The 10,730-nt window shown below is 46.9% G+C and overlaps 2 protein-coding genes across 2 annotated transcripts; both read left to right on the top strand.

Annotated features, from left to right (window-relative positions):
- The first annotated feature begins 5,860 nt into the window (after positions 1 to 5,860).
- LOC136502240 (glycosyltransferase family protein 64 C3-like) lies at positions 5,861 to 7,056 on the top strand. The gene has a single exon (XM_066497700.1). The coding sequence runs from the start codon at positions 5,956 to 5,958 to the stop codon at positions 6,967 to 6,969; it is 1,014 nt and encodes a 337-aa protein (XP_066353797.1). The 5' UTR covers positions 5,861 to 5,955; the 3' UTR covers positions 6,970 to 7,056.
- Positions 7,057 to 7,545: 489 nt separating this feature from the next.
- On the top strand, positions 7,546 to 9,764 carry LOC136502270 (probable transcription factor MYB58). Its single transcript, XM_066497728.1, has 3 exons — positions 7,546 to 7,806; positions 8,116 to 8,374; positions 9,098 to 9,764. Exons 1-3 carry the CDS (start codon positions 7,595 to 7,597, stop codon positions 9,566 to 9,568), a joined length of 942 nt encoding a protein of 313 aa, XP_066353825.1. The 5' UTR covers positions 7,546 to 7,594; the 3' UTR covers positions 9,569 to 9,764.
- The last annotated feature ends 966 nt before the right edge of the window (positions 9,765 to 10,730 follow it).

Here is a 10,730-nt window from a genome sequence, read left to right as displayed (position 1 = left end):
CAGCCTAGGTTGGTTTTTACAGACTAGTTTGAACATCGTGACAAAACCGACCTGGGCTAGTTTTTGCAGAACCTGCACAAAAAAGTTGTTTTTGATCCACTCATCTTCCTGTACAAACCAAGGTATTGTGTGGTCTCTGTGGATGTTTTTCAACTTATTCAAAGTGCTCCTACACCCAACACACAACCGAGTAGACACAAGTGGAAGCTCAAATATATTAATTAAATGTAATGTAAATATGAATTTGTGGCAAACCAAACAAGGAGACATAACGGCATATTTCCTAGAGTTTGGATCTTCGCTTGGATCTAACTAGGTCTCTTTCAACGACTTCCCATGCTCCACTGGTTGATCTCTTTTCCCTTCCAAGGAAAGATTGCAGTGTGCACAAACTTCCCGCGGCACTCCACAAACTTGGCGCTCGCTAGTGACGCCTAGTCATCTTGGAGTTAAGCTCCAAGAGTAACAAATGCTCCACGAACTTGACATTGTCAAGAAGTGGTCAAGTCTTTGCTCAGCTCTCTATTGCTCACACAAGCTCACAGAGGCTCATTCATGGTCTCCAATTCAATCGATATCATAAATTTCATTCAAATCCCACAAATGGTGAATTGGGATCTCTCTATCTCGCCTATTCTAAATTTTGGCAACTCTCTAAAGCATCAAAAGCCCTCCAAGGACCATGGGAGGGTGCATAAATAGACCTCCCACAAAAAAATAGTTGTTATATACACCTATTTAGACAAAACCGGCCTGAGCCAGTTTGGGAAACGAACCTAGGCTGGTTTTTCCAGAAGTAGCCATTAGCTTCCAAAAATAGATCTCAAAATATAGGCATCCTCTATTTTTGATTTCTTGCTAGCCAAAGATGGAGTGCGGGGCTAGCTCTACAAAATTTGGACAAGATATAGAGAAGTTGTTGAAGGGTGAAAATATATAGAGAGCGATTTTTATTCAAAGGATTTTCCAAGTGACAATTTAGAGAGTGAGTTTAAGAAAGAACATATATATATATATATATATATATATATATATATATATATATATATATATATATATATATATATATATATATATATATATATATATATATATAACATCTGCCACTGTGAAAATGACCCCCTAAATTTTATCTAAATTATACACCTCTACCACAATAAAAATCTAAATTAAACCCTAATTTTTATATAAATTACCCACCTATTTTACTATAAAATAATCAACAGAAAATTTGCCTATAGATTGGACCATCTCTTTCATTACTAAAAGTAACCTAAAAGGACCCATTAATTTCTATGTAAATTACCTATCTATGCTATTATAAAAAAAAAGTGTGGTCTAAAGTAACCCACTAAATTTGCATATAAATAGCCCACCTCCGTTAATAATAATATAAACAAAACCAAAAATATGTATTACCGACCTCTTTGTTATAAAAAAAATATCATTGAATTCTACATATACTTCTAAATTACTCACTTCTAAAATTGCTAATACACAAAAACTAACTTAACGAACATGCATGCATGATGTGTAGAATTTGAGAATGTGTTGTAACCAGGGTTTTCAATTTCGGTATTGCAAAAATTTCGGCCACCACCGAAACTACCGAATTTCGCGAAATTCGGCCGAAATTTCAGTGAAATGTTTTTAGAGACTAGCACATGAAGTACGCTTTTTCTAAAAAAACATTTAAATCTAAACAAATATTAGTATGATTTATGACTACACATATATTGAATACAAAAATATGCAATATAAACAATAAAAAATTGAGTCTAAAGTTATATAACACATGTATTAGTGTATTACAAAATTTCGGATTTTTCTTTCAGCCACCACCGAAATTACCGAATTTCGCGAAATTTTGCCGAAATTTCGCCGAAATTTTGAACCCTGGTTGTAACCTTAGGTCGGCTCAAGTCAAGAATGAATTTGAGCCTGAAGAAAAGAGAGAAAGATAAGATGAGTTGGACCAAGATCGACAAGGGTTTATGTTAGAACTTTGGCTCGAAGAATTACTGATGATGGCTTGAAAAGAAAGATAAGAGAGATGGAGTCAAGATGAGCACATCCCGAACTAAATTAACTTGAGCTAGTGGAGTGATATTGATATGGCTTAATTGACCGATGATGATAATGGAATAATTGTGTGAAGAGAAGAGAGATGATGGTTGGTACACTAGGGTTTTAGCCCAAAAAGATTTGGTCTAGCGCTTTCCAAAGGGTTTTTGAAAATCCAATCCAGATTTAGGGTTTTAGAGATTTGGAAGATATGATTTGTGTCAACCCCAGCATAGATGAAAACATTTAAGATTATTTTTTAAAAAACTCTATGCAACAGCATGAGGTGCAACATATAATTTAAATTATAAGAATTTATTAAAAAACATTTATTTTTTCACTCTCTAAATTTAAATAATAAAAATAAAGGTTGGAAAATTTAAAAAATAATAAATCTTTTATTTTATTAGAGTTTTCTAGTCACGTCTCGATATAATTTTTTGGGTGTGTTGCTGGTGGCAGAACTTTAGGACCTTTGCACTTCTCTCATTTGCACTTGTCTCTGGCATTATATTGAATTTTATATACATCGTGTTGTAGGTTTCAGTAGATTAGGCGTGCTGGGAGTACCTCCGCTGGTGTCCTCTCATGCGTGAGAAATGCCACAACATGATTGCATGGGATCCCTATTAGGGCTTCTCCAGTGGCGAAAACAAACGGATGCAACGTCCTACGTGTCACCAGAAGTCGTTCATCGACTGGAGCACATCGACCCATGAAGGAGAGAGAGAGATCAGTCGATGCAAACTTTTACATCAGGGCAGGGGCGGATCCATAACGGGGCTACGTCTCGGGCTGAGCTGCTGATTCACGTTCAAAACAGTCTGATCTTGCTTCCTAGGCCTTCTTTTGTCTAATTAAGATCATAATTTTTAGGCTAAAAACCATTTATGTTAAAGGGGCTACATGGACTCGCCCCGGGCTGCAGCCCGGGCAGCCCAGGCCCTGGATCCGCCCCTGCATCAGGGCATGTTTAGATTCCAAAAAATTTTACGCAGTACTCATCACATCAAATCTTGCGGCACATGCATAGAGTACTAAATGTAGACGGAAAAAAAAAACTAATTGCACAGTTCGGTGAGAAATCGCGAGACAAAACTTTTAAACCTAATTAGTTCATAATTAGACACTAATTACCAAATACAAATGAAAGTGCTACAGTAGCCAAAATCAAAAAAAAATTGAATCTAAACGGGGCCTCAGTTCATCAGCGGCCATCAGCAATAAAAAATGATTTCTTCATACGGCGAAGGGCCAAGGAGAGGCTGTCTCCTCTCTGCTGCTGTCCCGTCTGAGGGCCCTATGTCTCTGCTCGCGTCGACTCACCACTTCAGATCGATTTTTGGATACATCGATTCATTGCGTAGGTGGCTCTCTCTCCTAAATAAGACTGTCTCCAACAGCTTGGCACGCGGTGACTTATATCCAAAATGCATCATGCACAGTGAAAAAATGGTCTTCAACGGAGTAGGCAAAAGAGAAACCCATTTTGTGTAGAAGGAAAGAGAACCCAAATTAGCATGCTCTCTCCATCGTGACCCAAATCTGGAGGCTCCCATCGTGGTTGAAGGAAGGATAGCAAGCGAGGGAGTGGAGGTGGAGCGCAGCGCAGTGCAGCAGAGGCGTGGCGTGGCGACGGATGCCGTGCGTACCAAACTACCAATGGTGGGGGCGATGTCGCCGTCGAGGTGGGAGGCGGCGACGAAGCTGACGAGGAGGCTGCTCTTGCCGACGCCCGAGTCCCCGATGAGGAGGATCTTGAAGGAGCACTCGTGGCCGCCGCTGCTCCCCGCACCCGGCGACCCCATACCCCCTCCGATTCCGCCCGATTCGGTGGCGAGGCGGGCGTGGAATGCGGGGCAGAGCGGTGGCACGAGGGGGCGGGTGTCGCGCGCGGGGCCGGCAGCGGCGCCGTGGAAGAAGAAGGAGTTGGGCCGCGAAGAGGGCGACGAGGGAGAGCCCGAGCGCAAGCGGGAGTGTGGCTCGCCGCATCGTCGGGAGGGCGCGCGCGGGCGCCGCCGTAGCCATCTCTGCTTGTTGGCGGCGGTTGCCGCCGCTCTTTGTTTCGGGTGCTCAGGAGGAGGGCGGCGATGGATGGAGTGGAACTGGAAGGTTCAAGGGCTCACCTTGCTGGCAGTAGCAGAGGAGAGAGGGAGCAGCCGATGGAGGATGGTTCGAGGGCTCGTCTTCCAGGGCGGCGGACTCGTCGGAGATTGGGATGGGGGCGATGAAGTCGGGGCTCGCAATGGAGTATGCGTGGGCTGTTGGAAAAAGAGGAGTTTTGGGTCACGCACCTATTCACTGTAGGCTACCCAATCCACTCGTATATGGGTTTGGACTGTTGGAGACAGTCTAAGAGGGTGTTTGTTGCCCCTCCTAAATTTTAGTTGTTGTCCCATCGGATGTTTGATGTATGTATGAAGTATTAAATATAGACTAATTATGAAACTAATTACACAGTTTGCGACTAATTTGAGAGACGAATCTTTTGAGTCTAATTAGTCTATGATTTGACAATGTTTTACTACAATAAACATGCGCTAATGATGAATTAATTAGGCTTAAAAAATCGTCTCGTGGAGTACTGACGGATTACGTAATTTATTTTTTATTAGTATCCGAACACCCCATACAACATCCTCCTGATATACCTCCTAAATTTTAGTAGCCGGATCCAAACACCCCGTAAATCGACTCACCACTACGGATATTCTTAGATCCCACCTCCTGCAGCTTTCGCTCAGAAATATTTCTTATCGATTTTCATGTGAAATGTGAAGTGACCTAGCAACGAATAAAGAACGTCCAAGGCTAATTGTCACGCTCCAAAGTTTCCATTTTGGATTGTGAACGGCAAATATAAAAAATAAACGATTTTAATATTTTATAAAAAAATCCAAGATTTATTTAATCTATTGCCAATTTAGAGGGAAATACAACTTGATAAGACTTTAACAATTCAATATGTTGAGTTTGTTGCATTCATACAAGTTTTCACCTAGTGTTTATACGTGCACAAGGTTTTAAAATACTTTTATGAGGCGGTAATCTTTTTTAAAGATTTTTCTAGAATTTAATTAAACTAACAATTTTCTAAATTTTGCCAACAATTAGTACTAATTTGAACTTTTAGTAAAGGAAAATATACTATTTTCAAATCAATTAATTATAATTCATGAAAGTGTTTTCATTGCATTCATGTTGGTTGCATAATTCTTATTATGTGAAAAACAAATTACAGAAATCAATGAAGCCATGAATCGGTTTCTTTCAAAAGATTAAAGTTCCAAAACCTTTCTTAAAATAAAGTCTTCTTTCAGTTTGCAAAATCTATTTTGAGCATCATGTTTGTAATAATTTCTAATGAGTTTGCAAAAGTTAACCTTATGTCTCAAGAATAAATTCCAAACTATATTTGAAAATTTTGGTATAAAAAACAAAGGGGCCAAAATAGTAGTTTTGGCTCTAAAATTTGGCTTCAGAATAGTTTCGAAATAACCATCTAAAAATAAAATTTTAAGAGATTTGAGAAGAGTTGTTTTAAATGATTTTTCAAAATATCGTTTAAAAGGGTTTTCAAAATAAGTTTGGAAGGGGTCAAAAATTAAAATAGTTTTGAAATTGTACTATTTCAAATTCAAGTTTGAGAAGGTTTCAAACTTAATAATTTGTTTAAAAGTTCTTTTTTGAAAAAACTTCTTTGAGCTTTGTTTAAAAAGAAAACCTTTTCTCCCCCTTCTTGTCTATTTTCAGCCTATATATAACAGCAAAGCAGCCCCACTGCCTTCCCCCCCTATCGGACTTGTCCTGCGACGCACACGCCCTTGGAGAGTCAACGCTACAGGCCCAAGCTTCCAGCGGATCTCGCCGCCGCGTCGCCGCCCAACGTCCATGCCGCCGTGCTCGTACCAGCTCCTCCTCGTAGTCGTCGTGGAGCTTGCCTGCGTAGCCGCCGCCGCCAGCAGCGAGGACGAGAGGTATGCCGCCTGCGCCGCGGCGAACCGCACGGACGCGGCCCTGCTCCGTGCGGACCGCCTCACGGTGATCCTCACGGGCTACTCGGAGCGTCGCCTCCCGCTGCTCCGCGCCATCGCGGGTGCCTACGCCGCACACCCGCTGGTCCTGGCCGTGGTCGTGCTCTGGTGCAACCCCTCCACGCCGGACCGCCTCCTCCTCCGCGGCCGCGGCGGGATCGGGTTCCCGCCCCGCGTCGCGGTCCGCCGCGCCGCCTCGGCGTCCCTCAACTCGCGCTTCCTCCCGCGGCCCTCCGACGTGCGCACCGCCGCCGTGGCCGTGGGCGACGACGACGTGCTCCCCGACGCGGCGGCGCTGTCCTTCGCCTTCGCCACCTGGCAGCAGCACCAGCACCAGCGGCCGGGGCCCCTGGTCGGCTTCTTCCCGCGGTCGCACCACCTGGACCTGGCCCGCGGGAGGTGGGCGTACTCGGCGGCGCAGCTGGGGCGGTACTCGATGGTGCTGACCAAGCTGATGCTCCTCGGGTCCGACCTCCTGCGCGCGTACTCCTGCTCGCCGGAGCTGGCGCCCGCGCGCGCCGTGGTGGACCGTGAGCGCAACTGCGAGGACATCCTCATGAACTTCGTCGCCGCCGAGGCGACCGGCGCCGGGCCCGTGCTCGTGGAGGCCGGCGGCGTCAGGGACTGGGGCGACCCCAGGAACGACGCCGGCGCCGGCGAGGGGCCTCGAGGCGGGGTCAGGGACGTGGGGCTCAGCGCCACGGGCGGGCTGGGCCACTGGGAGAAGAGAGGGCGCTGCATCACCGAGTTCCACCGCCTGCTGGGAAGGATGCCGCTGCGGTACAGCTACGGCAAGGTCGTGCAGGCCACCGCCGGCGAGCAGGGCCTCTGCAGCAAACGCGGCCGCCTCGTCCGCTGCGACCACGAGTAGTAGTTTACTCCTACCAATGACGTTTTTTTATTGCACCGGTGCTGGCTGGTGCTACTGTACGACATTAGCGTGACACGGTTTGGTGTATAATGGAATTTTTATTTAAAATCAGTTTTAAGAAAATTCTGGTTCCGTTCGGTTTACCCTATATTCGACCTGTTCGACTTTTTTCAGTCAAAACAGAACAATTCAGTCAGAGCCGTGTTTTTCAGTCAGTTTCAGCTAAAATTCTGTCGGCGGAACGGGGCTTGTAAAACAATACTGTCCTTCCAATCTGTAAGGGAAATTTTCCCCTGAATTTCTTCGAACTGGATTGCGTATTGGCGTTTGAAAATAGGGCGTGACCGCCTGACCGGGCTACGACTAGAACTAGGAGCAGTTACAGTGTCCCGGGGAACCGGCGGCATTCGCGAGTTCAAAGCGACGCTCTGATCGAAATCTGACGGCTGATATGAAGACCGGCGACCTCCGGGCCCACGAAGCCACGTACTGCTACTGTCCTACACGAGATCATTTCCCACTACTCCCTATATTGTCGGAGCGTGGGCGCGTCGCGGGAGAGAAAGGGAACCGGCGGGCAAGGGCAAGGCAGGGAGACCAGGAGAGAGATCGAGCCCCCGCTGGCATGGTCGTCGTGGTGGCCGGCGGTGGTCGTGAGTTATCGGCGTGGGTGAGGAAGGGCCCGTGGACGGCGGAGGAGGACGAGGTTCTGCGGCGGCACGTCCGCCAGAACGGGCCCCGGGAGTGGAGCTCCATTCGATCCAAAGGCCTCCTCCCGCGCACCGGCAAGTCCTGCCGCCTCCGCTGGGTCAACAAGCTCCGCCCGGACATCAAGAAGTAATCCACGCTCACCCTGATTCCTTCTTCGGTTTTCTTTCCACCCCGAGAACCATGTTGGTTACGCCGCTGTTCGTCGTTCCTCTTCTGTCTCCGAACTCGTGCATTTCCATTGTTGACGGTTCTGTGTATGTTGTGCATCAACTGCTTCTGAACATCTTGCCAATGTGAAGCTTCACCATTTCTTGGATGGTGTCAGTAAACTGCTGTTCATTTATCATGCACATACACGACGCTGAACGGTGAAGAACTGGTAGCTGTTCAGATACCCACCACTGATGAAGAATTAATGCCGTTTCCTGTGTGAAGGGGCTGCAAGTTCTCGGCGGAGGAAGAGCGCGTGGTGATCGACCTGCAGGCGCAGTTCGGCAACAAGTGGGCCAGGATCGCGACGTACCTGTCTGGCCGCACGGACAACGACGTCAAGAACTTCTGGAGCACGCGGCAGAAGCGGCTGGCCAGGCTCCTGCGCGCGCCGGCGCCCCGCCGGAGGCCCGGCGGCGGCGGCGGCAGGCAGATCTGCGGCGGTGCTTCGTCCTCGCACGCCCGTGCCTCGCCCTCTCACAAGGTGACTGTGACTACTGACTACTGCCTACACTGCATTATCTGTTTGTCTCTCTGAATTCTGAATTCTGATTATTCTGAGGTGGAGTAGCAGACTTGTACGTGTCTGATTGATTTGCAGCATTGCATTTCTGAAACAAATGGCTTCTTCTGAACTAGAACTACTGTAGCCGACAAGCAGTTGGCTTTCACACAAATTTATTCTAGTACGATTTTCTGAAAATGTTTATTTTCTTATATCAGCATCTAGTACTGTACCATTTTCTGAAAAAAAAAATGTTATGTTCGTGTTTCCTTTGATTAGCATGTAGCATCATTTGTTTCTGAAAAATGTTGTGTTCATATTTCTCAACTCTCAAGTCTTGACCATGACACATCTGACAACTGAAAGTCTGAAACCTTTGCGCGTTGCATGTTTCCTTTGTCTATGAAAACAATGTTCTGAAGTGGAGTTGCAGAAATACACTGCAGTATCTGATTGGTATTGCAGCAATGCATTTCTGAAGCAACCATTGGCTTTTTCTGAACTACTACTGTAGCCAACAAGCAGTTGTCTTTCAAACAAATTTATTCTAGTATGATTTTCTGAAAAATGTTTTTGTCCATGTTTTCTTTTATCAGCATCTAGTACTGTACCATTTCTGAAAAACGTTGTGTTGATGTTTCTCAAGTCTCACCATGACACATCTATCTGACAACTGAAAGTCTGAAACCTTGCGCATTGCAGTTGCAGCTTCTCTGTCAGATCCCGTGCCAGGACATGATCCCCTTCGAGGAGACGAAGCCGCTGCTCCACACCGGCGGCCAGAGCAGCAGCAGTCGGGAGGACGACCACGAGCCACCTCCACGCACAGCGGTGGCTCTCGCCATCGAGCTCCCCACGCACTACGACAGCGCATCAGAGTTCGGTTCTTCCGGTGCCACCCCGACCGCGGCCACTCGTGTGCTCTCGTTCGGCGACGGTGATGGCGACGCCAAGAGCCCGGCCTCCGGCGTCGACCCACTGGTGTTCGTCGACCCCGACGACGACGATGCCTTCTGCCCGGAGCCGCTGGCGGTGGTGCCGCCAACCCCGTTCTTTGGCCTGGACGAGGAGTACGAGCACTTCGGGTCGGCGATGCACCAGGGCGTTCGCTTCGACGACCTCACGCCGGAGACGCTCGACTTCTTCGGCCTCCCCTCGTCGGCCCAGCCGTAGAGTGACTGGTGGCACACTGGTACTTGCTCTCAGTTTTTGCAGAGAGTACTACCCCCAATGTGTAAGTAGCGTTGTTTAACCTGCACACGGTCTATGTATGAATGAACCATGCTAATGTTCAGTATTTCAGTTCGATGTAGTATGAACTAGTAGGAGTGCCAGACTTTTGTTCAGTGTTTTCAGTCCATCCTGTTAATCTGTGAATTGTTGCTTCATCATTTCTTAAGAAGAGTATCATTTATTGAGCAGTGAGGGCAACGTCACACATTATGCATGTCTTCATCCAAAACTAACAGGTTGTAAATTACAGTAGGTTAAAATAATAATAATATACTAAGAGTAGTTTGGAACCTTATTGAAATAACAGATTATTTATACTAATAGTATTAAATTTAGAAATTAAGATTTAAATTTATAGTAACTAAAAATAAATTAAAACAAAAGAAAAATTTTAATAACTGAGAATTTATAAATTCAAATTATCATAAAAAAAGTTAGTATAATTAAAAGTTACACCGGCGGCGACGACGCCGGCGGCGGAGGAGGAGGTGGCCACCGAGGAGGCGTCGGACGGTGCGGCGGCGATGGACGTCGAGGGAGACGTGGGGCAGGAAAGTCGGCCCTGGACCTGGACCGGCCAGGGCCAGGCGTACGGCGCCGTTGCTGGGGAGGGGTTGGTGTACCGGTGGCCGCAGCACTGCTGGGCAGCGCCGGTGGTGGCGCAGGCGAGCCCGGTGATGTGGTCGTGGTGAACGCCGTGTGGTTTGTGTTGCCGTAGCGGCAGTAGACAGGGCTACAGAGTTCAAGTTGTAGTGCAGCCACGTGTCGAGTGATTCCAGGTTGGGGCCGGGCGCCATTGCCGATGGCATGGGAAGCCTTCTCGTTCTCGCCATGCCCGGTGAGTTGCTGAGGTCGATCAGGGTTAGTAGGTTAGCCTGATTGTTGGTTGCTGCACTGCAATCAATAAGATAGGTAGTGTGTGTAATGATTCAGGAGGTGGATTGGTGTTGTTTCTTGTTCAGAATCGCACGGGTGCTCTGAATGTTTTTGGTGCTTTCGACAATTCCGTGCTATGGGGCAGTGTTGATGATGATGTTACTACTGCTGGGCCTCAAAGCCAAAACCCCAGCAATACGATGCCTGAATGTCGCTAGTACAGATC

This window comes from Miscanthus floridulus, chromosome 13 (genome assembly GCF_019320115.1).
Source record: "Miscanthus floridulus cultivar M001 chromosome 13, ASM1932011v1, whole genome shotgun sequence".
NCBI lineage: Eukaryota > Viridiplantae > Streptophyta > Magnoliopsida > Poales > Poaceae > Miscanthus > Miscanthus floridulus.
Note: the sequence above shows the minus strand (reverse complement) of the source record. Positions and strands in the feature narration are given on the sequence as shown.

Coding starts and splice junctions, on each gene's coding strand:
- LOC136502240 (XM_066497700.1), top strand. CDS start 5,956: ATGCCGCCGTGCTCGTACCAGCTCCTCCTCGTAGTCGTCGTGGAGCTT.
- LOC136502270 (XM_066497728.1), top strand. CDS start 7,595: ATGGTCGTCGTGGTGGCCGGCGGTGGTCGTGAGTTATCGGCGTGGGTG. Junction 7,807..8,115: donor CTCCGCCCGGACATCAAGAA/GTAATCCACGCT, acceptor TCCTGTGTGAAG/GGGCTGCAAGTTCTCGGCGG. Junction 8,375..9,097: donor GTGCCTCGCCCTCTCACAAG/GTGACTGTGACT, acceptor TGCGCATTGCAG/TTGCAGCTTCTCTGTCAGAT.